Below are 26809 nucleotides of genomic sequence, written 5' to 3' on the forward strand. Positions count from 1 at the left end.
GGTGCGCGTTAAAGTCGCCCGCTACAATGAGGTCTTCTGAAAATTTTTCTATGATATCAAAAAGTTCGATTAGTTTTGTTTCTGCTTGTCTGGTGAGATTGGCGTCTGGTGGGATATAAATGGAGATCACCAGTAGTGGCTCCTTTAGATTTAGAATTCTGATGCCGACTAACTCGATGGGGTATAGTGGTCTTATAGTGATTTCCTCGAAGTCTAACTCCTCTTTTATCAGTATCGCTACGCCTCCGTATCCCTCGGGTCTTCTCTTGCTAATGAGTTTGTAGCCTTTGATATTGATGGCTTCCTTTTCCTTTAGCCAAATTTCTTGAAGACATGCTATTTTAATGTCCTCGGAGTTGAGGTAAAATGTTAGTTCTTCTCTTTTCTCTGTTGGTCTTATGGACTGAATATTGATCTGCATTAGTTTGATTCGTTTATACATCATCGATGTTTCTGCTATTCTCGTTGTCTGTTGTTTCTGAAATGGCTTTTTCTCCAAAATCCGCTATAATTTCGCTGAGGACTGTACTTATTTTGATGACTAGTCCTTCGAGGGATAAATCTTCGTTTTGTTGCCGAAGCTCTTCTGCTATACCGTGTTGAAGTTTGATTATTTTCCCAATCGTGCTTAGGTTTCGGGTCAGGCTCTCCAGACTTGCTAAAATTCGCTCTAGATACGATGTCCTGTGAGGGTTCGCGGGTGTTGTGCTATGTTCCGTTTTGGTTGTCCTATAATCCTGTTTTTGTTCGTAGTTCAGATGAGAGTTCTTACTGTGTTTCTCTCGTTCCGTGCTCTTGTTTTGGTTTCTCCGAGACTGCCTCTTGTCAAGTGGCGGGGATTCTGGAACCTCTAGATTGGGAAACTCGTCCAACGAGTCTAGTAGTTGGAACCGGTTGAAGAGTTTCGGGTATTTTTCCGTAGCGTCTGTGAATGTCGTCTTATTTCTTTGCCTGTACTCGTTGATTTTGCGTTGTCGATTTCTTTCGGGGCAATCCTTATCGTTGGAAGGGTGCTCACCACCACAGTTCGTGCACTTTATTCTGTCAGTGCATCTATTGTACGTTTGACCTTCTGGGTGGGCGCGGCCGCAGTTGTTACATTTGGTGCTCTTCCGGCAATTGCTGGCTTTATGACCGTACAACCAACAGTTATTGCATTGTTTAATAGGGAAAATATATAGTTCTACCGGGAATCGAACCCCGTATAGTATTGTGTGTTGCGGGATATTTGTACCTCTAAAAGTTATTTTAATGTTTTCTGTTTCGATCAGTTCGTCTGGTCTTTTTCCTTTTCTCTTAACTCTTTCTACTGTCAGTATTTCGTAAGTTGGTGATTGTAGGTTGTCTCGAAGCTCGTCTTCACCGAATTCTTTGGGAATCCCTTTCGCCAAGCATACCGTGTTCCTGGAGATATTTGGGGAGAAGGTCTGCAGTCCCTCTTCTTCCAATTTGACTTTGGCTATCTTGCTGGCTTTTTTCGCGGAGCTGAATAATATCTTGAATCTGTATCTTTCTGTTTTGGTGATATCTGTGAAGCCTTTCACTCCCTTATTTGTCAGGATCCGTGCAAACTCTACCGGGTGTTTGAAGCTTTTAGTTTCTAAATCGGCCGGCTCTAAGAAAACTACTGCAGAGGATTGCGGTGGTTCTGTACGGTTATCAATCGCTGTTGTCTTCGATTGTATGGTCGGTTGGGATGAGCTTTTTTTCGAGGGTTGATTCGTTCCAAGATTAGGTTTTCCTGTCGCTGTGTTTGCTACTGTTGATTGAGAATTTTTCGGGTATCGATTCCGTGTCAAGATCTGTGTTTGCTTGCTCATTATCCTATGTCACTTATCGTAGTTTAATATAAGTTATAGTAGTTTAACATAAGAACTTATTTTTAAGGTTATGTAAGGTTATGTAATTGATTTTTTCTCTGATTTTTTAATATTGTGTTATTTATCTGAGTATTGTTTTATATTAATGAACTTTCACTATCACTTGTCGCGTCTGATTGATAATTCGTACGAATAATAGTTTTTGTAGCGTGTAAAAAGCTAGATTTGACGGAGCTTTTAACAACACGTGTGCTCTTAAAAAATCGCCATCTTTTTTTTGAAATGAATATGGCAAAAAAAAGTTTGTTTAACAAATGTCCTACGCTGATCCACTTTGTTCGACGTTTTGTTAAATGCAGGGCTAGTTTTTCTGTAGGGTTTTGACGTCTTACACGCAACGCAAACAACATTGCACGCAACGCAAAAACATTGCACGCGACGCAAAATACATTATGAATTTCTATTTTGATGGAAATAAATGCATTTAATTTCGCTGATTTTTAAAAATGCATCGCAAGTGATCTGCCCCTAGGAACAAATGCAATTTGCGAACGCGATTTAGAGGCAATTTCAACACTTAGGCACAGAGAACAGACGTCCATCTTCAGCATTCAACTTGTGTAAAATCTCTAACGGTTTCGAAGGTAGTTTGGATATCTAAACCAGGTGCGCTACAGTCGTCATGTTTTTTTGTGGCTGAGTGCGACAGAATTGACAGCAGTTATTCCTCTACCCAGTCAAACTAGTCCGGAACCGGTTCAGGCTTCCAGCATGAATTCCAGCTCAAATGCATCAACCGATAGAGTCGGAATCGGTTGTTTTCTTTGAGCAAGATTCCACACTGAACCCATTCAGGATTTCGAACCAGTTCCGGAATGGATTTGACGGATAGTTGGGATAGGTTGGTGTGGCGGCGCTAGTGTTTATTGTATTTTGATTCAAATGTTTACACACGTTTTTTAAATATCTTTGTTCGATCGTGGATATCTGTTCTCTGTGGCTTAACCATACCCTGATAAAAAAAAATTATACACGACCTTTAACCCATATAATCCAACGATTCCACATATCGCTTGGATTATATCCTGAACAGGTCGTTAGGCTCTTGGATCATAAGACGTTTATTAGGGTAACTGTTAAGTAGATTAATTAAATTGCACGTGCCGTCGTTACATTTTGCATATTTATTTCTGTTACATCTAAGCAGCATGTAAAATATATTTTCCAAAAACACCCTGTATATAGCAAGGATATGACGATACTACCCAGACACTATTTCAAGAAAATGAAAATCGTCAAGAAATGTCCGGTTCGCAATGACAGGCCATTGCCGGTTCGCGGTGACAGTTGCTTTTTTTCACTTTGTACGTCCCGTCCCAGGACATAACCCAACAAAATGAACCGGATGAACTTCGTTGGACAATTCTCGGTGGTTTGTTTACATGGAAGTTACGTGCGTGCGAATGCAACAGATGAGCACCCGTTGCACTCGTACTCACGCAACTGACGAAGTAAACAAACCACCGAGAATTGTCAAACATGAACTTCATTCATAATGAGTTCATTCGTGTCGTCATCTTGTGGAACTCAGTTGTCGACTTGTCGTCACTCTTATTACATACTAACACTCTGCGTACCAATGTCGTATATACAGGTCTGGCTAAGATGGTACTTTGGTATTCGTAAGATGAATCTTGCATGAGTGGTGTGAGTGATCACAGTATAAATGTGACCGCTATCCCGGTCAAACCATTCGGAATTTGATTTGGAATCCTGAATGGAGTCAGTATGGATTCCAAATCAAATGCAACAACCGATTCTGAGTCGGAATCGGTTGTTGCATTTGATTTGGAATCCATAATGACTCCATTAAGAAATCCGAACCGGTTCCGGAATGAGTTTAACTGCCCACTGAGACGTCCAAAAAAATGTTTCAAAAACGTTCAACACGGGTCCAACAATGGACGTTCGTTGAACGGTTATTTGGACGTTGTCCAAATTGGTCCAACGAACGTCCTTGATTGGACGATTTTGAAACCAACCGTTCTTAGAGGGTGGGTATGTCGTCGACTTGTTGTGCTCAGGGTTGCCAGACCTACCGATTTATCGGTAGTCCTACCGATTTATCGGTAGTCCTACCGATTTTGGTCTTCCCTACCAATTCACAGACGACCAAGGCAAAACTACCGATATTTTGTTATTCCTACCGAAAACTACCGACTTTTATTGATTTTGGACACATCCTACTCAACATTAATTTTTTGGCTTGGATTTGGTCTAAGATTTGTGTTGTCAGTATTTTACAATTCTATGTCAATACTACGTTTTTGGAACAACAACCTGGCCTACCGATAACTACCGATAAACTTTTAGTGACGCTACCCAAAGAGAATAGGAAAAGAGACGAATAGTGTGAAGCCAAAAATACCTTATTGAGCAGACCAATCGTGCAATGTAAATAAACATTACTCATGCCTGAGTTGGAGGAGATAAGTATTGTAAATCTATCAAAAAAAAATTTGAATTTTCGTCAGAATTTAGTGCAATCGTGATTGTAAGGTGCATTCTAGAGTCTAAGTATGAGTAAAAACAAGTTTTAGAATTATTTCATCTCTTTGTTTCGAAATGCACATCGTTTGATAAACAAATCCAACAATCGACAAAAGGTTTGTTTTCAAAATATAATAGGAGTCATTTAAAGTGCTGCCTTTGGAAACGGTTGCCAAATTCTAGTGTTGAAATCATCGTAAAGGGAGTGTTGCCGTTTTGACTGATTTTCACTCTACGTCTCTTTCACTATTCTCTTTGACGCTACCGATATTAAAGAATTCTATCTGGCCACCCTGGTTGTGCTTCATCCCTCTAAGAACGGTTGGTTTCAAAATTGTCCAATGAAGGACGTTCGTTGGACCAATTTGGACAACGTCCAAATAACCGTTCAACGAACGTCCATCGTTGGACCCGTGTTGAACGATTTTGAAACAATTTTTTGGACTTCTCAGTGGGATGGATTGTTTACATATTTTTGGTTGCCAACACTAGCAAACCGTGTGTTCTGCCACACCTATATACCCAGTTAAGCTCAGTCGGAAATGAACCGGAATTCTGGCTGGTTCCAGTTCGTATTCCGGCTCCAGTGACACAACCGATTCTAGTTAGAATCGGTTGTTGCACTGGAGCCGGAATACGAACTGAAACCAGCCAGAATTCCAGTTCATTTCCGGCTGAACTTTACTGGGTATTAGAGCACTCTAGTTAGAGTGCGGCCAAGAGGCCATGACGTATCCAAACGAACATGAAATTTGACGTATTTCTATTGTGTATACGCCAAATTCCATGTTCGTTTGGATACGTCATGGCCTCTTGGCCACACTCTAACTAGAGTGCTCTGCTATATATAACCATTGTCTGCGTACCAGAGCGGGACAGCTGTCAAAAAAAAAAAGAAAATCCTTGCAGCTGCTGCTGAGTATATAAGGTAAATATTGATATTTCATTGATAAATATAAAAATCGCGAGCATTTCATTGAAAGTTTCTGATTGCAAGGGTTTTTAACATATTTTTCGTTATCAAGTAAATCAGTCAAATGACAAAACGATTAAAAATTGTATGTTCTAAAACATGCAAAAATCGTTACCTTAGGAAATATTGTCATATTATTTTCTTCTGAGGTCGCTCCAGATAATTTCGAGAAAAAAATAACCCATCGAGAATTTTTGCTGGCGTTTGATGAGAATCAACGGATAGGCATAAGCAGCATTTCTCTTTGCAAACTCAAAAACGTATACCTACATTTGTACTTCATTATTGCTTGTCGAAAGCGAAATATTCGTACTGTTGTTATTAAAGATAGTGGACATGAGTTGCAGCAGCTGGATGATCCATTTGCTAATATTTTAATTATTTAATCATTTCGTTTCAGAACTGCGAAATACACACAATGTCCGTCACATTTGAGCAGATTATTTTGGATGCTAAGCGAGTTGCCAATCGGCTCAAAGACCGCGAAGCGCTTGGTGACTCGCTGCTTTTAGAGACCGAATCGGTCAACAAGCAGATGGAATCAATGCGACAGTTTCAAGACGACATTGACATTTTGAATAAGCTAGCAAGAGAAAGGTCGAATAATCAGTTAATTACTATTATTCATCAGGAGAATCCTCAAATCCGTGAAATCCAGCAAGAAAACCGACTACTCAAAGCGGCCCTAGAAGATCATCAGCATGCTCTGGAGCATATCATGTCCAAATATAGAGAACACACGCAAAGTAAGATTTTGAACACGAAGGTAAATTTTGTTGAAGCATTCAACAAGCATCAGCAGTTCTCTGAACGGAAGGATGAACTTATCCGGCAGCAAACTAATAAGATCCAAGAAATGGCGGCTGTCATGCAGCGGGCATCGCAGATTGACGAGGAAAAGTTCAACCAGGAACAGGAGTGTCTCAGTAAGCTTATTACGGAAAATAAGGTGAATAATTACCGTTATAACAATAAAATAAATTGAATAAACTTATGTTTACAGGGACTTCGCGAGCTGCTAGAGATCTCACAGAAATACGGTTCCAATGGTCAAAGGATCCTCGTCGATGAAAAATCTACACAAACTGACAATCACTTGTTAGACGATTTCGCTGTTACCGTCCCGGGTTCCGGTTCTCACACCGGTACGATTAAGGTCAATCCATTCATCTTCAAATCCGCAATGACCACTTCGGCACCATCAGCTAGCGCAGCTTCTCCCCCGGTTGCTAATACCAGTAGTACCAACACGACGTCATCTCTATCGTGACGCGATTCGGACGAAAATGAAATGTCTGTTTTGTTTTGCTGCCAGTCAGCTATACTGTAAAAGCATGTCAAATAATCCCTTGTAATTTCCTGTTTTAATCAGCTCGAATAGTCAGTAAATCACAGGATTTCGTGATTGGCAACATCAAATTGATTAATTTTGTCATCTATTTTCACATGTTCAAATACTCGACCAATTAGTTATTGGCTGCATTATCAGTATCGTATGAATATGCTTTACTACTATAAAAGAAAATTGCCAGTATATTTTCATAAATAGATACATACTGCCGCACGTATAGAAATGCAGCACTCTATAATTTGCACGTTCCAAAATTAGTTCACACGCAATTGCCGCAATCATAGGAATGAGGAATGGTCTTAATGGCGCTCTAAGTAAAGTTCTGCCAGCTGGTAAGTATTCGTGCTGATTCCATCAATAAAAAAGATTCGACCACATACGATATGTGCATACTTGTTCACTGGTAAATACTTTATCGATGGAGTAAAAGCATAGATCAAAAACGATACACAAGAAGCAAATAAACCGTTAAGCAGCTCGATTGTTAAGCTTTTGTCCATTGGTCTGTTTCGTGTTTAATCACTAATTAACAAAATAAACAAATATTGACACAACTATAGCAAAACTGCTCATTATTTAAAACTCGCAATACGCATACGTTTCTCTTGCCATCAAAATCACTTTTTAAGAAGGACTATGTGATTAATAGCGATTTAGTTTTAAGTTAAGATTCTCAAAGCGTTTCCACTTGTACATAATGCTACACAAGGGAAATTATTACACCTAATGAGTGTAACACCGACTTCATCGGTATAGTGTACTAAATAGCAGCTTGTGTGGTTAATTGTCAAAGTATATTTTCGAATCAAAACTAATACAGAATCACACTCCTCTTTAGCGTTTTAGGTCTCAACGACCACGGAACTCGATGTTAGCTGATTTAATGTCTTTTTATCGATTATTCGTATTCCAAAATTTTCTTGTGATAAAATAATAAATAGCTGAAATTGTCAAAAGAAAGAAAACGTTAAAGTAATGATTCGATGTAGCACAAGATAACATTACCCTTCACTATCCAGAACCTGCTTTAAAGTGGCAGTAGTAATGATGTGATCATCGCACTTGACCCAAATGTCTTTCTGGTGTCGAACATATGCCGTGTAGTGACCAGCGTCTAGTGTTCCCACGTGGTTGATAACAGCGTACAGTGAATAGCGGAAATCACCCGTATCGTGTGATGGACCGGCAAAACTTTCGTCATTGATCTGACCACCACTGCTTCCGCTACTGACATGTTTCCGATCCGTTGAGTTCTTCGACGATTTCGGAGGGGATGCGGTTGTTGACGATGACGACGAATGAGGTTGTTCAGGCTTCTTTTTGGACATGAATGGGGTCATATCCAACTCCGATGGGAATGAGATGAATGTGGAGATCTTTTTGTCTATCTGAAAAATAAATTACCGTATATTAAGCTGAGTTTTAAACAATAACATGAAACACCAGATGTGACGTACCAGACTAGAATGCTCGAACCGCTTCAAATGGAAGCTGGCTACAATCGGCAGTGTTCGCATTGAGAGTTGTTTAGTTGATTCCTGGTAGCTCTTACAACTGGAGCATTTGATTTTGGCACTCGACCCTAGATGTTCAGCTCGCGTGAAACGTTCCAAACAGTCAATCAAAGATTTCGGTGGTCCGCCGTAGCCTTGATTCTGAGCTTCACCCAAATCAAGTGAAATATCCCAGAAGGGATCAATAGTAGTGGATACGCCATTGCATGCCTGGCAGACAACATCACTCTGAAGACCTCCAGTAAAGATTTGATCGATAATACAGTTACACTGAGTTGGATTGGTGTCGTGTTGTTGATGTTGCTGTGAGTGCTTAGACTTCTCCGCTGCCATTTCGTTCATCGAAATTTTACAGTGACGATGCAACACATCCAGTGTAGCAATGAAAAACTCGTGCGCATCTTGCTGTTCGTAACCTGCAAGATGACGCGCATGGTTCCAAATCAAATGAAGCAGTCTATGCAGTGAAAGTGGTCCTCTAGCTCCGGAATAGAACTCCTGGAATAGGCGAGATACTTCACAAACTAAACACTTAGCCGACGTCTTTGCGGGGCACTCGTGTCTTTCAGATAGGAAATAGTCTCTCAATAGCGGAGTGTGAATCAAAGCCTGTACAATGCAATTCATAAAACATGTCGAGCCTAGATTCAGCAGTCCCCGTAGTCCAATACTGGTGAAAGCAGTCACATGCCGCCGTTTTGGATTCTTCAGCAGCAAATCAATCTCTAGTTTTGATGGCGACCAAGGACGCCAAGATAAACTCTTGTTTAAGCTTTTCGCTTCCTTCTTGATGTGTTTCTCAGCTATTGTCTGACATTCGCTGTCGTAGATAAAATCTTTGCACTGATAGCAGTAGATCATTCCGTAGCATAGTTCCAGTACGATGTAGTGTTTAGTTTGCTTGCAGTGCTCGTTAATGTGGATTCCCTTGCAACCGAAAAAAATGCAGTGCAGGCACGAATATAATTGCGGTCCGGAACTACCGCACTTATAACACAAACAAGACAGGGCCTTTCGGCGTCGAGCTTCTTTATTGATGCATACGCTGAAATAGGCGTGCACAACGCTGAATGATTCCAATCCAAACTCTTTCACAAAAGCTGCAAAATGAGAACATCCGTGATCCGACATATCGCGACGTTCGCCAATATTGTTTTAATTCATACAGACTGATGTCTTTAGCCACAAATACTGGTGTACTATCATGAAATATTAAAACAATCTCATACCGGTACTATATCAGTCACGTTGTACATATCCAACAAAACCGTCAAATTTCATATGCAGACATCAAAACTAGACTGAAACTGCGATTAGTAAAATAAAACAAAAATCCGACCAAGTCAGGAATGCCGAAAGCCGCAATCCAATAAAAATACAACAATCACAACAACATAACTCCATCCGTCAACGTGATTTTCTTTCTCTTTGCCTAGGATAGGATCCGCCAGCTCTGTCTTCTGTTTTTGAACCAATTCTGAACCAGCTCGTGATTGGACGAAAGTGACATAGGCAAACCTTCGGCTTGGAAACTAAAAGTACCAAAGGGCTGCTTGGAAGTGTTGTCATATTGTGATATCAAACATAAAACGACGATTGTTAACCGTGTTGATTTTTTTGTTTTCTCGAGATACCGCTTTCTTTCTATAACATCCGTCTGTAATTATGAAGTGCAGGCATTATTTGGCAGACGAAATCAAACATATTATCCAGAACTGAAATTCCCGAGAGATCCGGTAGCGCGGTTATCGTGGATTCTGTTCTGTGTGCGGAGTAATGCGGAAATGCCTCTTTTCGAAATCAACAGGCTGTGTAGCGTAAGTATGAAAATATTTTGAACATCATGTAAAAATTGTCTTTGTTCCAGTACCGAGTAAATTGGAAGTACTGAGCAAACAGGGAGAAAGTTATCCCGGAAGTCGCTTCTTGTTCTTCCTTTGGTATTATCGATACAGTTGAATTTTACAGTTTTCAACTGAATCGATCATCGGTGTAAATAGGAGAGTGTATTTTCTACTGCTGTTTTCTCCGAAACAATCACATGTAAAAACCTATACATTCCTCCAAAACAAAAATTAAACCTTGCAGAAAAGTAGTTTTAGAATATTTAATATAAATCCGAACAGAGAAAATTATTCTTGTGACAGAGGTTGCTTGACTCAGAAAGCAACTTACAAAAATGAAGAGGCGTGAAGATATTTTTCGTAATGTCCAACAACGAATATATATTATTTTGTTTTGCTGTATTCCGATGGAAAAAACGTTATGATCGTTTAAATGCGGATATAAAGACTAAATCTTTGATTTTTCCATGAAATTGGTACATAATATAGAATATTTTAATCAGAACAAATATACGACCGAAACAAAACAAATATTTTGGCAACATTGGTCGAGTGGGGGTATGTCGTTTTCAACAGGGATTAGTAAAATATAAGAAGAAGCCAGCTGGCGGATCCTATCCTAGCTCTTTGCATGAGCTTTTCTATTCCCGTTGAAAAAGAAATAACGCCGTTAATAATTCAAGAGTACTTATTCAAAAGGTCCTAAGTGACATTGAGCTCGAACTGAGAAAAACGATGCTGAAGTTTCATGGACCTAAAACAAATCCTTATTAGAGAACAAATATGCGTTTTGATGAAACAATTATGCCAATATAGTCTATGGACTATGCTCTTTAGGTAAATAATACTAAAAACATGAAATATTTAGTGCTAATGTAGTTTTTAAGTGCTTTAAAATGATGCGTCCTTTTGAAAATTATAGGACCTTTCACATAGGTCTTTTTTTCGGGCCTAAGAATCATACGACGCTGCACATAAGGCTTTTTTCAGCAAAGGTAGCTCTTACGACGGATATTGAATATCTTCAAAGTTTTCGAGAAAATGAGCACCGGAATACGAATGTTCTTCATTACTATGGTAAATAGTTGCACTGGATTTAACAGAAGCCTTGCAGAAAAAAAATTGCGCGAAACTTTAGTTTATATTAACAAACCATTGGCTGGAAGTGGTTAAAACCAACGAATGGCATGTTACTTTAGATTAACTAAGCTTTCCAATTATAATTTAATTTATTATACTTTCTAAATTCAACTTCGAAAATAAGTCGCATTAACAGAAGAAAATAATTTCTTTTATTTTGATGCTTAGGACGTTTTTACTAGGTACCTATGTGCAGTGGGAAAACATAGAATGAAATGAATCTTGCGTCGTTTTTGCATGGCGCCTATGAACAGTTGCAGAGGTTTTGAAATATTTCGCGCATAGGTCCTTTCATTTTAAAAGGTCTCAAGTGCAAAATTTCAAAATATGATCATGAAAACTTTACGACTTTTTATATAATGCTTGTTATTTTGATAAATACTGGGTATAATGAATCCTAGTTTTCGGTATTCGTTAGCTATGTTGTAATCACATGCTGTGCTGCAAATAACTCAGTTTGTTTACATTTGTCACTAAGGACCATTTGAATCAGCACTCTTGAATTAATTTTGTGATGAAAACCAGAGATGATAGTATAGAGATGTGCGAAGACTGAAGCCGAAAGTTCCAATTCTCGCGTGTTTTTTTTTGTAAACGGCCAATAAGCATGCCACCAAAATTCACTTTGAGAGAAAATTCCGGACAAACCGTAGCTCGCCGAGAATGGATGTTAACATTTTATGAAAGAGAAAAGTTTTCTCTTTTGTCTGCTGTTGTGATTTATAATCGGCGCTTAATGGTTTGTCCAGAATTTCTTTTCAAAGTGAATTTTGGTAGTATGCTTATTGGCCCTATTCAAAAAACACGCGGCATTATTAGGAAATCCATGAGACGTTTCTAGGTTTGTTCCAGTACACGGAAGTCACTCCGGAGTAAACAGGAGCAAAAAATCTTTGCTCCTTTTTACTCCGGTTTGCTACCTGAAGAAGAAAAAGGAGAAGAAGAGAGTACAGGAACGATTTTCTCCGGAGTACTTCCAGTTTCTCCTGGTACTGGAACAGACCTTCTGATCAGCTGATTATTTCTAGAGCACTCTAGTTAGAGCAACGTTGGTTAGAGTGTGGCCAAGGGGTAATGACGTATCCAAACGAACATTAAATTTGACGTATTCACAATAGAAATGCGTCAGATTTCTGCCCGTTTGGATACGTCAAACGCGTCTTGGCCGCACTCTAACTAGAGTGTTCTAATTATTTCTTGTTTACTTATTCTGACGTTACTACGAAGGGGTGCGACGTCCGACCGAGATGCATTATAGTATAGGCACAGACTAACAGACATAACACTATGAGGGAATTCCCTCAAAAAACATCGATCCGACAATTTTCCCAGAACACTAGCTCCACCTTTTATTCACAGTCCCAATCACTCATTTACTGGTGGGTTACCCCTCAGGTTTGAGAACAATTTTTCACTAGTGGTCTATCTCCCATATGCTTGTTCATATGTCAGTGGCGCCATAATTTCAAATGACCGTTACAGCTGGTGAAGCTTTGTTTTTGAGTGTTATGTCTGTTAGTCTGTGGTATAGGTGTTCACATTCGTCATGTTTGAGTGTGTTGGTTTGTTGCTAGAGAGTACTTGACAATCTGTAACTGTATTAGTGTGTTCAATGATTTGTTATCCTCCACCTGTCATAGGTGAAGAAAAACAAATCGAAAATAGCTTTTCGGTCGTATTATTTTCATGATGGAAACTGACCAACCGCTATTGTACGTCTCCGGAATAAGTTTTAAAGCGACATAGAGCATTTCAACACCATTATAAATACTACAGACGAGCTATTTCAAACGATAAAATTGGCTGACAGTTTTATACATGACAGCTGGAGGAAAACAAACCCCCAATAAGTGTGTGAAATGATTTGCATAGAGCTCTAGTGAAATTAATTATGGCGGCCCAGGACCGCAAAGCACATAATCAACAAACCGACCAATCGAAACGAAGCTTGTAAGCACGTGGTAAAAATAAGTATGGCGTCCGAGATCGCAAAAGAGCAAATGTTTACATCGTTAACCAATCAGAATGAAGTATGTGACCACGTGCTACTGTTTTCTTCTTCATTTCTTCTTGTTTGTCCGAAAAAAGTGACAGCTGATGCACACATAGAAAAAAAAAAATGTGTACACCTGTATACACGAATTATTTCGCGAGGAAAACAAAAGAAAATTGCGCTGCCGGTTAAGGTAAGGTATTCTGGTTGCAGTTGAAAACTGGAAAATCCATCCAGCGACAATCGGTTTTTCTCCTGTTTAGTGCTAATCCATGATGTCGGAAGTACAGTCGTGATTCGCTGGTTGGACACTTTTTAACTGGACCGCTGTTTAGTTGGACCTCCGCCAGTTGCACCATTGTCCAACTAAAAAGCATCTGAACGTCAAAATCTCGTGTCAAATTAACTTTGATAATCAATCTGACAATATTTTGAGATATGAACAGATGCATTTACACTGACAACATCTCCTTTGGAGAGTTTTTGACATTTGTTAGTCGGTCCAACTAGCGAATAAAATTCGTTAGTCCATCCAACGGGAAAATTGTTATTTAAAATCAAAATTTGTTTATATTTACTAAATTTTTTTGTGCGTGTTGATAAAAACAAACACTATACTGAAAATAATCGACACGATAAAACCATACGCAATTAATCATCACTTTCATGTGTGTTCTCATGTTAAAAAGAAAATGAAATGATTTCCCTTTGAATTTCACATGAAAATCCACTAAAAAGCGTTTCATATAGTGTTTCAAATTAAATTCAAACAAATTGCACCTGTATACCCAACAAACATTTCGTGGTTTTATAAACGTTTTAACAGTTGCTTTATTCAGCTCTAGCTGAACATTGGAAGTATACGTGTAATCATATATCGTTTATTCCACCCTTAAACATCCGGGATTTGGAGAATTTATTCAGCTTGTCTGATTAAGACACATGAAAGAACAATTCTTCAGCACGTATACAGCCTAATGAAAACAACAGCTTTATCAATAAACCTTTTCGTTACCGCTATTCAGCTGAGAGAATTATCATAGAAAAATTGTTAAAAAAGACATTTATTTCAAGTTACACACGCCATCAATCTCTTTGGAAGCCATATTCTTTTATTTGTGTTACGCTACAGTTAGAGAAAAATTGTATTACCTTGTTGGATATCATATCACGTACCTGGATCCGAACCAGCAACCTGTTGAATACTAAGCACTTACCTTACTGTCTGCACCAATCTTGCATACATTGAATGCTTAAGATTTCACCGATGTACCGACAAGTCTAGGCTGCTGAATAGAGTCTGTACAAAGGCTACAGTAGCCTTCTATAGATTTGAGTGAACCTAGTTGGCTTGGGTTCGAATCCGAACCTACGATAATTTTTTTATTTCAATTTTTTTTAATTAATAATTTTTAGAACATTCAGGAATTTTAAATTAGATAATTTATTTCAAAAATGATGATTATAGTCGTTTTTGTTTCCAATGTTAGGATTTATGGTTGTCACAAAACATTTAGATAAGTAAAAATGGGTGTTATATGAAAGTGGTGGTAACTGAATGATGGATTGAAGTCATTTATAATTCTAAGGTGGCAATCTCCTCAATTTATTTACCACTCCCTGCCAAATGATTTTCTTTGCATTGTGATTTTTTTGGTAAGCGGAAGTCGCTGTTCGAATTCAATAGTTTATTTATTGATATCAATTAAGTTCGCCAGCGTGAATAATCATTTCATTGTACCTTTGTTTGCAAGTGGATGGATAGAAAAAAATCATGGTAACAATGCTGGTATCAAAAATTTATAGCAACGTTGGAAAAAAAAGTTTCTCTTGTGTTCAATATGAGAATATTCATGTTTCACAAGTAAACATCGTTTCGAATTAAAAGGTAAATTTACATAAACGAGGGCGCGTGTGATTTGATAAGCTTGTACATTGAAAAACTGTAAATCGTGTATTTCCCGTGGTGAAAACTCAGTAGATATAGAAAAACTTAATAAACTTTCTTTATTTCTTTATTCATTTATTGATCTATTGCTCCTTAACTGCAATATATACAAAACATCTCAATTTAAATATACCGAAATAATAAAAAAAAATCCTTCACTTAATAGTAAAAAAATATTGTGTGTGTATTGGGACTCGAACCCAGGTCGGTTGCCATTCCTCATGATTTGCTAATCGCGCCAATTTTTGTAGTAGTTACAATAACCTTTGTTAAACTCATAATTCAGCTAAAAGTCAAAGGTGGTATAACGGCAAATGTAAAGGTAGAAACAACCTTTTGAAGACATGTAGTGCAGCTAAATGATTAAAGGTAATAGTATTAATAACAGCATCGTTTATTCATCTCGTAATTCTGTCTAATTAAGATGGTTGAATAAAAACTTTAATATTGTCACTATTACATTTATTAGCAGTATAGTTCAGCCTAGTTGGAACTGGCGAATACTGGATTTTAAATAGGCTGAATAAACTGTTAATGTTTAAATAGTTCAGCGAAAGTTTTATTCAGCTTACATAACCTTTAATCTGCTTTAAATCAACACGTAGTCTTATAGTTCAGCTCCTAATGTTTGTTGGGTACGACATATTTATACATTGAATGTTCATTGCCATGCAATTGAGTCGTAAAGCATGACTTTCGTATGAAAAACATGTAGTGCATTTCTACATGTAAAACAATTGATTTCAACAATTCTTCTGCCAATCAAATCTTTACGCAAAACAAAGTGATATTCACGTGTAATTCATTTTAAAATTTTTGTCAATGGTATTTCTTATGATTTTGATGTGTTTTTCACACTATGTTCGCATGAATGTCATTTGAAAACTATATTTCCCACACTCGAATGGATATTCAAGTGGCAACCGTGTGCAATTCATGTGTTTGTAGATTGTAATTATTCAATATGAAATTTCGTGATTCGCTGGTTGGACACTCTTTAACTGAACAGCTTTTTACTAGGCTTTTTAGTTGGACCTCCGCTAGTCGGACCATTGTCCAACTAAAAAGCATTTGAACGCCAAAATCTCATGTCAAATCTATCTATCAATCTTTTACACTACTAATGTCTTCTTTGGAGAGTTTTTGACATTTGTCAGTCGGTCCAACTAAGGAATCAAATTCATTAGTTGGACAAAGGCTGTGGCCCAAATAGCGAATCACGACTGTACATGCTAAATAAGTTTACACTCTTCGTACTTAAACATAATTACATACGTTTCTTTTTATTTTAATCTCAATACTCTCCATGAGTTACTTCATTTATCCGCCATATTTGTTTTTATTACTCGTTTGGAACGGTTGTTTTGGGTCCGATTGGAAAGCGGCCCTTACACGTCAATATTTTTGTCAATACGATATTGTTATAATATTTTAATCCCATTTGAAATTCACATCGTCAATACAACTTTTCTCCATTACACGTACAATACTTTTGTCAATACTCTCTAGTATTGGCAAAAATCGACGAAAACATTTCCAATGGGCCCATAAGCAAAACGTAAACAATTCCGGTTAATCTCATTCGTAACCCAACTTTGTACCGGGAAACAAGTGCTTTTTGTTCTCTCCGGTGTGGTTTAGTTTCTTCGGTGGTACGAAGGTGCTTGCTGTGGCAGAGGCTGCAGTAAAGCATTACTAATAAACAGTCCCGCGAGTGATAATTGTTACCTGCGATATCAGTTAAAGTAGTGCAGTGAAGTGCGTTACTAAACATTTTTCTTGCCTGAAAGACGGCTTTGTTTAGACGAGCTATATCAGCTCTACTGTGTGAAGGTCACGCGGGTGACGGATAAAACAAACGAAGGATCAATTCACCTACCAGCTCGTCAGGAACCAACTGGTGAAGTGTTTCGTTTTTTACTTTTCTTATCGATTTTTTTCTTTTTATTGCTTTTGATTTTTTATTTTGATTTAAGTTAAACAGTGCGGTAGAGCGTGTTGCTCCCGCAACAAAATGGAACAAACAGAAGGATCACCCTCCGAAGAGGAATATTATGAAGAAGAACGTACATCTGATACTGAGACAGATAATGTTATGGTCGACCCACTTCCCCCACTTCCCCCCAATGTCTCACAGCCCCCCCGAGTCAAGGTTTACCAGGATGGATCCGCTGGTCCTTGGGTGGTATACTTTCGGCCCAAAAATAAACCGTTAAACAGCATAACTGTTGCACGGGAGCTGACAAAACGTTACTCGGCCGTAACCGAGATTAAAAAGGTTCAGTCAGATAAACTGCGCGTAGTCGTTACTGACTTGAAACAGGCCAATGATATCGTTAGCAATAGCCTCTTTACGCTGGAGTATCGCGTCTACATCCCTTCTCGTGATGTGGAGATCGACGGTGTGGTAAGTGATGCGGGTCTAACTGTCGATGATCTGATGAATGATGGGGCTGGCCGCTTTAAGGACCCTAACCTTCAATCAGTTAAGATTTTGGAGTGCAAGCAATTGCACTCAAAGTCCATCGAAGATGGTAATTACTATCCATCAGACTCGTTTCGCGTAACCTTCGCCGGATCTGCACTTCCGAGCTACGTTGAAGTGGGAGGAGCTCGTCTACCTGTACGCCTGTTTGTACCGCGGGTCATGAATTGTTCCAATTGCAAGCAGCTAGGTCACACGGCCACCTACTGTAGCAACAAGCAACGGTGCGGTTAATGTGGGGAACGCCATGCGGATGATACTTGCAGTAGCCCCGCTGAGAAGTGTGTTTACTGTGGGGAGAATCCGCATGCACTTTTGACATGCCCAACGTACAAACTTCGCGCGGATAAACTGAAGCGATCCGCCAAAGATCGCTCCAGACGCTCTTACGCAGAAATGCTTAAAAGAGCTGTTCCACTTATCTCCGAAAACCCATTCGCTCTCTTGCCAACTGACGATAACGCCTCTAACGACCCTTGCGAGGGGCATTCTTTGGCTCCGCTTGGAAACTCTAGGAAAAGACCTAATCAAAACTCACCTGAACTTCCTCGTAAGGGTCCTAGGTTGTCCCAAACAAGGGTACAAAATAAAAATAATTCATCAACTGGAAGTGCTGGTACAAATCCGAAGATAATACCTCCTGGTTTTGGGAAATTGAGATACAACCAGGAGTTCCCAGCACTCCCCGGGGCACCAAAAATCCCAAGTGCTCCAATTTTACAGTCAGAAACTCAACCTAAAACGGGTTTCCTTAAATTTTCTGACATTGTGGACTGGATATTCACAGCTTTCAACATTACCGATCCTATGAAAAGCTTGCTGGATGCTATTCTACCAACAGTAAGAACATTTTTAAAACAGTTGACTGAACAATGGCCCCTCCTTACAGCGATCGTATCCTTCGATGGCTAACTTATTAGACGGAATCAGGGATCTGATCACTGTCTTACAGTGGAACTGCAGAAGTATTATCCCCAAAATTGATTCATTAAAACACTTGCTAAATTACAATCATTGTGATGCATTTTCCCTATGTGAAACATGGCTAACTTCTAATATAAACCTCAACTTCCACGATTTTAACATTATCCGCTTGGATCGAGAAGACTCATATGGGGGGGTACTTTTAGGGATCAAAAAGTGCTACTCCTTCAATCGAATCAACCTCCCTTCGACGCCAGGCATTGAAGTTGTCGCTTGTCAAACAACAATCAAAGGCAAAGATCTTTGCATTGCTTCTATTTACATTCCTCCTAGGGCCATGATGGGATATCGAAGATTCTCCAACGTGATTGAACACCTTCCCTCGCCCCGCCTGCTTCTTGGAGACTTTAACTCTCACGGTACGGGGTGGGGCTGTCTATACGACGATAATCGATCTTCGATAATTCAAGACCTTTGTGACAACTTCAATATGACAATTCTGAATACAGGGGAAATGACACGAATTCCTAGACCACCTGCGCAAGCAAGTGCACTGGACATATCTTTATGCTCGACATCACTACGGTTAGATTGCAAGTGGAAGGTAATATCTGATCCCCACGGTAGTGACCACTTACCAATTGTAATTGCAATCACCACTGGTTCAAGACCATCGACACCATTCAATGTTCCCTATGACCTCACACGAAACATTGATTGGAAGAGCTACGCTGCTGAGATATCCAAAACTATCGATTCAACACAGATACTTCCCCCGGAGGAAGAATATAAGTTTTTGTCCAACTCGATTCTCGATAGCGCGATTCAAACTCAGACGAAACGAGTACCCGACGTGAACAGCCAAAAACGTTCTCCCAACCCGTGGTGGGACAAAGAGTGCTCAGACGTGTACGCGGAGAAAGCTGCCGCGTATAAAACCTTCCGGAACGACGGGTTAGTTGCTAGTTATCGAGTGTACGCGATATTAGAAAAGCGAATGAAAAATTTAATGAAAGCTAAGAAACGCAGTTACTGGCGCCGGTTTGTCGACGGGTTAACAAGAGAAACATCGATGAGCACTCTTTGGGGCACGGCCCGACGTATGCGAAACCGAAACAGTACTAACGAGAGCGTGGAATATTCAAACCGTTGGATATTCGATTTCGCCAAGAAGGTTTGTCCGGATTCCGCCCCGGCACAGAAAATCTACCGCGCCGCATCGCCTTACAATACCGCGAACGAAACACCGTTTACGATGGTGGAGTTCTCACTTGCTCTCTTATCATGTAACAATAAAGCCCCGGGGCCAGATAGAATTAAATTCAACTTATTGAAGAATCTGCCAGACTCTGCCAAAAGACGCTTGTTGAATTTATTTAATAGGTTTCTTGAGGGTAACATTGTCCCACATGACTGGAGACAGGTGAGGGTCATCGCCATCCAAAAACCAGCCTCCAACCACAATTCGTATCGTCCGATTGCAATGCTGTCCTGTATCCGGAAGTTGTTCGAGAAAATGATCCTGTTTCGGCTCGACAATTGGGTCGAAACAAATGGCTTACTGTCAGATACACAATTTGGCTTCCGCAAAGGCAAAGGGACGAACGATTGCCTTGCGTTGCTCTCAACAGAAATTCAAATGGCATATGCTAACAAAGAGCAGATGGCATCAGTATTCTTGGATATTAAGGGGGCTTTCGATTCAGTTTCGATCAACATTCTTTATGAGAAGTTGCACCAGCATGGTCTTTCGCCAATTTTAAATAACTTTTTGCTAAACCTGTTGTCTGAAAAACAAATGCATTTCTCGCATGGCGATTTATCGACATCACGATTTAGCTACATGGGCCTTCCCTAGGGCTCATGTCTAAGCCCTCTCCTCTACAATTTTTACGTGAATGACATTGACGAATGTCTTGTCAATTCCTGCACGCTAAGGCAGCTTGCAGATGACGGTGTGGTCTCTATTACAGGTCCTAAAGCCGTCGACTTGCAAGGACCACTGCAAGATACCTTGGACAATTTGTCTGCATGGGCTCTCCAACTGGGTATCGAGTTCTCCACGGAGAAAACTGAGCTAGTCGTATTTTCTAGAAAGCGTGAACCAGCGCAACTACAGCTTCAATTAATGGATCAAACTATTGCTCAGGCTTCAACATTCAAATATCTCGGGGTATGGTTCGACTCTAAAGGTACCTGGGGATGTCACATTAGGTATCTGAAACAGAAGTGCCAACAAAGGATCAACTTTTTCCGTACAATAACTGGAACATGGTGGGGTGCCCATCCAGGAGACCTAATCAGGTTGTACTAAACAACGATATTATCAGTGTTGGAGTACGGATGTTTCTGCTTTCGCTCCGCTGCGAACATACACTTCATCAAACTGGAGCGAATCCAGTATCGTTGCTTGCGTATTGCCTTGGGTTGCATGCACTCGACCCATACGATGAGTCTCAAAGTGCTGGCGGGCGTTCTTCCGCTGAAAAATCGATTCTGGAACCTCTCATATCGATTGCTCATTCGATGCGATATTCTGAACCCATTGGTGATTGCAAATTGCGAAAGGCTTGTCGAGCTTAATTCTCAGACCCGATTCATGTCCTTGTACTTCGATTACATGGCACAGAACATCAATTCATCTACATATAACGTCAACCGTGCTCATCTCTTAGATACTTCTAATCCAACTGTATTTTTCGATACATCCATGAAGGAAGAGATTTGTGGAATTCCGGATCATATTCGCCCACAAGTGGTCCCAAATATTTTCTATAACAAATACCATCAAGTCGACTGCGCCAAAATGTTCTACACTGACGGATCAATTCTCGACGGGTCCACAGGCTTCGGTATCTTCAACGAAAATCTTGCTGCCTCATTCAAACTCAATGATCCTGCTTCAATTTACGTCGCAGAACTAGCTGCCATTCAGTATACTCTCGGGATCATTGACACCCTGCCCTCAGACCATTACTTCATCGTTTCGGATAGTCTCAGCTCCATTAAGGCCATCCGTGCGGCGAAGCCTGGAAAGCACTCACCGTATTTCCTGGGGAAAATACGGGAATATCTGAGTGCTTTATCTGAAAAATCTTACCAGATTACCTTGGTTTGGGTCCCGTCACATTGTTCTATTGCGGGCAATGAGAAGGCGGACTCTTTAGCCAAGGTGGGCGCATTAGAAGGCGACACTTACGAAAGACCAATTTGCTTCAACGAATTTTTCAGTATTTCTCGTCAGAGGACGCTCGATAGTTGGCAAACCTCATGGAGCAATGGGCATCTGGGACGGTGGCTACATTCCATTATCCCGAAGGTATCAACGAATGCTTGGTTTAAGGGGTTGGATGTGAACCGGGACTTTATTCGTACGATGTCAAGGATCATGTCCAACCATTACTCGTTTGACGCGCATCTCCGTCGTATAGGGTTTGCTGAAAATAATCATTGTGTTTGTGAGAACGGCTATCACGACATCGAGCATGTTGTTTGGCTGTGCGCAGAGTACTGTGTTGCCAGGTCCCAACTAATAGATTCCCTTCGGGCCCGAGGTAGATCACCCTATGTGCCAGTCCGGGACGTCCTGGCAAGCCGTGACCACCCCTATATTTTTCTTATCTATATCTTTTTGAAAACCATTGATGTCCAAGTTTAATACATTTTACCCTCTCTCATTCACAGTAGAATCTCACCAACCTATCCCTGTATCTACAATATGGCATTGCTTCACGAGTCTTCGGTGCACACTCTTCTTGATAACCGTCTATCCAGAACATCATGACATACCGCACATGCAGATGATATAGAGTGCCAATAATTATCCGAAATATCGACCCTCCCCTCGCCCCTGCGATTACAGGCTGGAAACTACAACACTACAACAAAGTGTGCATATCCGCCACAATGATCAATCAGCAAACGACGATGTCAATTACACAATATGTATCCCACTTCCTACCTTTTTCCTTTACTTACATAAGAGGGGAGCAAGCCGCCCCTAAATACGGCTTTCCCTTCCCCCACTAACATGTGACATGTAATATAAAAAAAAAATGAATTATCGGCCTCGTTAAGCTACAGCATTTGGGCCTAAATAAACGTATTTTAAGATAAAAAAAATTCCGGTTAATACTCACTTCAAATGGACACTAAAGTTTTATACACACCTTAAATAAGCCTGGCTGTTGGCGAAATAATAGATTATCGAAAAGGCACATAATCAAAATACTTTGTTTTGTTTATGTTCCCTTTCACTTCCCCTCAAAAATGAACGGTGCATATACACCAAACAAAACAGAATTTTTTTATGGGCTCTCTTCTTTTAAAAAAAACTATACTTGAAAAGGATACAAAAACATCCCAACACCGTGAACGGGATCAAAATAAACGTCACATAATCATTTACTGTAAACAAAAGGGTTCACCCTCATGAACTATAAGCTAACGTCTCGCCGAAAAGGGATTATGAGAGAAGGCACAAAACCAGTGCGATGTTTCAAAAGGGACCAAAACATTTATCTGTAAAAATCGTTCAAAATACAATTTTATTTAATAAATTATAATAAATATTATTCGGCAAAAAATGGTTAATTTAACACGGCATTACGTTGTTTGGTCCTTAAATCAAGCTCCTGTTCATAAATGGGAATATAAAGTACGAGGTAATTTTTCAGGCTCCATTTTCTCAGCATGAGCATATTATTGTACTTAATGTCTTATGAAATGTGCACGTCAAAATGAACGTTGTCGAAATATTGAACGTGTAAGTACAGACACTTTATATAACAGACCAGCGGAGAGAAAAACAGTAAAAAACTAGCAACCATGAATGTAAACTGGCATCACGGCAGCTCCCATAACCCAGTCAAGTGTTGGGGCAAGTTGCTGGCTAACGGGGGCTATTTGCCAACTCGGATGCGCTAATTGCCCTTCAATTGCAAATTGCTGGCAATTAGGGGGCTATTTCAAATGCAATATTTGGGCGATTTGCCTCCGTCATTTTTAGCCGCTCTACTCGCCCATAAATCGCCCACGGAACGCGCCATCTCGCGCGCCATTTAATCGCCCTTAATTGCCTAATATGAAAATTACAAATATTATCTATTTTCGGATTTATTATCTACTCACATAAACTTATCACTACACTAGGTAATCACCACCAAACTATAGGAAGAGTCAATGGTAAAATTGGCATTGCACACCAAAACTTACCACAATCACACCAAAACTTATCACCACTTGTTCCGATATATTTACACACGATTCCACAATTTCCCACATTCGATGGCTAAATGAAGTGCACTAGACAAACAAAATACAAGCGAGAACACGCCAATCGTTTAAAAAAACTATTTTAAGCTTAAGCTAAACATGAACCGCCATGTTTGAAAAAACGCAAAAACAACCAAGTCCATTTCGGCCGCCAGAAAATTCGCCTAAGTATTGAAATTGCCTTTAAAACGCATTCGCAAATTGCGTTTGTTCCTAGGAGCAATTAGCACAGGCGAGTTGAGTTAAACGTCAAACTATTTAAATCGCCTGATCATGTTCGTTAGCATATTTTTTTTGACCGGTACTTCCCCTATCAAAACCCTCATGCTCGTTTGGCTGCACTTTTTGACAGTCCTTTTGGCTGCAGTTTTTGACACATCGCTAGTTGGTGTATAAAGTGTCTGTACGTGTAAGGGCCGCTGAACTTTTGGCTTCAGTCTTCGGCCTTCGCGCATCTCTCTCTATACAATCATCTCTGGTAGTTGCGTTGTCAAGAATGAATGAATCAAAACAAAAATGATAAAACCTTGATTTTAACCAAAGACTGGATTTTAACGATATTTTGTTTATCGACCGCATAGAATAAGCTTATTACGGTTGTGATATAAATCGTCTCGCTTTTTTATTGATTTTTCAATGGAGCGTGGTGTGATAATCAAAATAACATTACCACCCGAAGAAATATTAGCGACCAAGTTATTGCTTTGTCCAGTTAATGACTGCAGCGAACATTTTACAAATGTTTCTCATTTGCAAATGCATATCTCTCGTCGACACAAGTTGCCTCCATCAAGGAATGCCGTTGAGGCATACAGTATTGATGAACCCTCGAAACACTTCCACTGTCCAGAGGAAGCTTGCGTTTATCATGTACGAGCCAGCGGAACTAAATTTTTCAATTCTTTTCGAAGTTTGAAGCAACACTATTTGAAAATGCACTCGGAGAAGGTAAACTACATTTTTAACTTATGTATTCTTTTTAAATATTTTTTCTTCTATGTAGCATTTTATTTGTAGTCGTTGTCAAAAATCTTTTGCCACGCAATCGCTCCTGCGAGCGCATCAAACTAACTGCGGACAGGTGTTCGTCTGTAAATTCTGTGACTACTCGTATGGCAGCAGGGAAGCATTGCTTACTCATAGCAAACGAAAGAATCATGGTTACCACGAACTTATTGCAGAAAAAGCCTGTAAACGCAAAGTCAATTCAAAAACTAGGTCTAGCAAAGCATTGAAATCAGCATTCGACCAAACTCAGTATGGATATTCGAAAATCATCTTTGAATCAACAGTGCTAGCGGATAAAAAGTCACAAACGACCCAAACAGAAAATCTTAACGAAGAAATGGTTGGAGTTAGAAACGAATGTTCAACGCAGACTTTTAAGCCTGAACTTGATGAACTTTCTTCAGCCAGTACGTTAACAGTGGACAATTTTTGCCAAACGAATTATCTGGACAGAGCAAAACCGGTATACTTTGAAGAAAACAGCTGTAAAAATCAGCAGCAATATAATGTCGAAGCTACCGATTCGATCATCTCCGTCTGCAGTGAAACGCAAACCGATCTCATCTATGACACTATGTTCCCCAATGAAGATCGCGCTGATCCAATGCTCTATTCCCATATGTACACCCAAACTTGTGATGATATCTTTTCGGAGTTCGGGTTGACTACGATCGAGACTCAGACAAACTGGGATGGCTTGGGAGAGTTTCTAGTTTCGACAGAAACGCAAACAAACCTAAATCGGTTTGGATCACCAGAGATGGCTGACAACAGAGACCGAAATTCGGAGAGAATATCGTCCATTCAAACACAAACCTCTGCCAGTATGGAGTTTTTGAATGCGATTAGCTCCGAGAGCAGCTCTACCCATACGCAGACCTCCTGATATTGCACCGATGAGGTTGACTATCATTTCGATTTTTAGTGATGATTTCATACAATACCTAGGATAGTGAAACTTAATGTTGCGGTCATAGCTTGTGTAAAGATGTGTTTTCTGCATCTGAACGTGTAAAGTTTGTATTAATCATATTGCATTTTCACGAAATTTCCCCTAAAATAAACCATGCGGTTGGTGTTTCTAACAAACAATTTAGTTAAATTTTTCAAAACATTGAATTCCATTAAAATTAGCAAACTGGAAAATAAAATATAATCGATGTCTAATTGGGTTTTTAAATAAATACAGTTGAAAGGTTGTCCGTAGACGGTGGGCTCCAGACATTTTTTTATGCTTAGAAATTTGTATCGTGGAGACTAGATTCTGGCAGCCCCTAGAATCTTGTAGCAATACGGCGCGTGCTTCAGGTGGCGGATAGAAGCGAAGGGATACTCTGACGACTAGACCCAGACCGATGCAGTATCCTATGATTGTTGGTTCATTACATATAAGTTAAATTAAATATTCAATTTGCACAATGTATTAAAACTTAAGTGAATTAGCCAAAGTATTGGGATAATATAAATTCAAATCCAAATCTTAAGTAAGCACCATTCAAATGCACACTGTATAAAATTTAAAAATTAAGTGAACTATCCAAAGTATTGGGACCATATCAATTCAAATATTCAAAATCTGCCTAGTACTCTTGAAGAACCATCATCCACGTGGACCAAATTGTCAAATAAAGTGGCTATATGTTCCCAAACACTTAGTACATCTATTATTATCCATTAAAACTAGTTTATGAAGTCGTAAATTTTCATTTAAAGGGTATTAGTAGATACAGAACATTAGATTAGGATTGTCGCTGGTATTCCCATTGAGTTCTTGTCGCCCGATCACACGAACATTTCTGCAGCTTCCTGGTTGAAAACAATCCCATTTGCTTTTGCCATCTTTGTTTATTATTTTCCACCAGCTAGTGATGTAGTATTTGTGTCACGTCACGTGTACGTACATGCGCCGTAGAAAAGTCTATTGATTTCGTCTCGGAACATATTTGTTTTGCATTCGGTTAACGACGTTGAATCCCTCTGGATAA

At 39.6% G+C, this 26809-nt stretch overlaps 3 protein-coding genes across 5 annotated transcripts; 2 read left to right on the forward strand and 1 right to left on the reverse strand.

The window, feature by feature from the left end:
* Window positions 1–5149: 5149 nt before the first annotated feature.
* Window positions 5150–7479, forward strand: LOC131689793 (FGFR1 oncogene partner 2 homolog). Of its 3 annotated transcripts, none has more exons than XM_058975093.1 (3): window positions 5150–5298; window positions 5744–6292; window positions 6347–7479. In XM_058975093.1, exons 2-3 carry the CDS (start codon window positions 5762–5764, stop codon window positions 6611–6613), a joined length of 798 nt encoding a protein of 265 aa, XP_058831076.1. In that variant the 5' UTR covers window positions 5150–5298; window positions 5744–5761; the 3' UTR covers window positions 6614–7479. The 3 variants fall into 3 exon arrangements, with proteins under 3 accessions (XP_058831076.1, XP_058831078.1, XP_058831077.1); XM_058975095.1 differs by lacking the exon at window positions 5150–5298 and adding an exon at window positions 5374–5394; XM_058975094.1 differs by lacking the exon at window positions 5150–5298 and adding an exon at window positions 5403–5603.
* On the reverse strand, window positions 7477–10657 carry LOC131689792 (ubiquitin carboxyl-terminal hydrolase nonstop). Its single transcript, XM_058975092.1, has 3 exons — window positions 8152–10657; window positions 7700–8082; window positions 7477–7635 (listed from the first exon to the last, which is right to left on the reverse strand). The coding sequence occupies exons 1-3, from the start codon at window positions 9337–9339 to the stop codon at window positions 7593–7595; spliced, it is 1614 nt and encodes a 537-aa protein (XP_058831075.1). The 5' UTR covers window positions 9340–10657; the 3' UTR covers window positions 7477–7592.
* Window positions 10658–24320: 13663 nt separating this feature from the next.
* Window positions 24321–26168, forward strand: LOC131692659 (uncharacterized). The gene is made up of 2 exons (XM_058979822.1): window positions 24321–24764; window positions 24820–26168. Exons 1-2 carry the CDS (start codon window positions 24453–24455, stop codon window positions 25708–25710), a joined length of 1203 nt encoding a protein of 400 aa, XP_058835805.1. The 5' UTR covers window positions 24321–24452; the 3' UTR covers window positions 25711–26168.
* The last annotated feature ends 641 nt before the right edge of the window (window positions 26169–26809 follow it).

The sequence above is a fragment of the Topomyia yanbarensis genome, chromosome 3 (assembly GCF_030247195.1).
Source record: "Topomyia yanbarensis strain Yona2022 chromosome 3, ASM3024719v1, whole genome shotgun sequence".
Taxonomy (NCBI): domain Eukaryota; kingdom Metazoa; phylum Arthropoda; class Insecta; order Diptera; family Culicidae; genus Topomyia; species Topomyia yanbarensis.

Bases quoted from the DNA above. Each gene is read 5' to 3' on its own strand.
- LOC131689793 (XM_058975093.1), top strand. From the start codon at position 5,762: ATGTCCGTCACATTTGAGCAGATTATTTTGGATGCTAAGCGAGTTGCC. The intron at 6,293-6,346 runs GTGAATAATTAC...TTATGTTTACAG, and splicing joins AGCTTATTACGGAAAATAAG to GGACTTCGCGAGCTGCTAGA.
- LOC131692659 (XM_058979822.1), top strand. From the start codon at position 24,453: ATGGAGCGTGGTGTGATAATCAAAATAACATTACCACCCGAAGAAATA. The intron at 24,765-24,819 runs GTAAACTACATT...TCTTCTATGTAG, and splicing joins TGAAAATGCACTCGGAGAAG to CATTTTATTTGTAGTCGTTG.
- LOC131689792 (XM_058975092.1), bottom strand. From the start codon at position 9,339: ATGTCGGATCACGGATGTTCTCATTTTGCAGCTTTTGTGAAAGAGTTT. The intron at 8,083-8,151 runs GTACGTCACATC...TTTATTTTTCAG, and splicing joins GGTTCGAGCATTCTAGTCTG to ATAGACAAAAAGATCTCCAC. The intron at 7,636-7,699 runs GTAATGTTATCT...TGACAATTTCAG, and splicing joins CAGGTTCTGGATAGTGAAGG to CTATTTATTATTTTATCACA.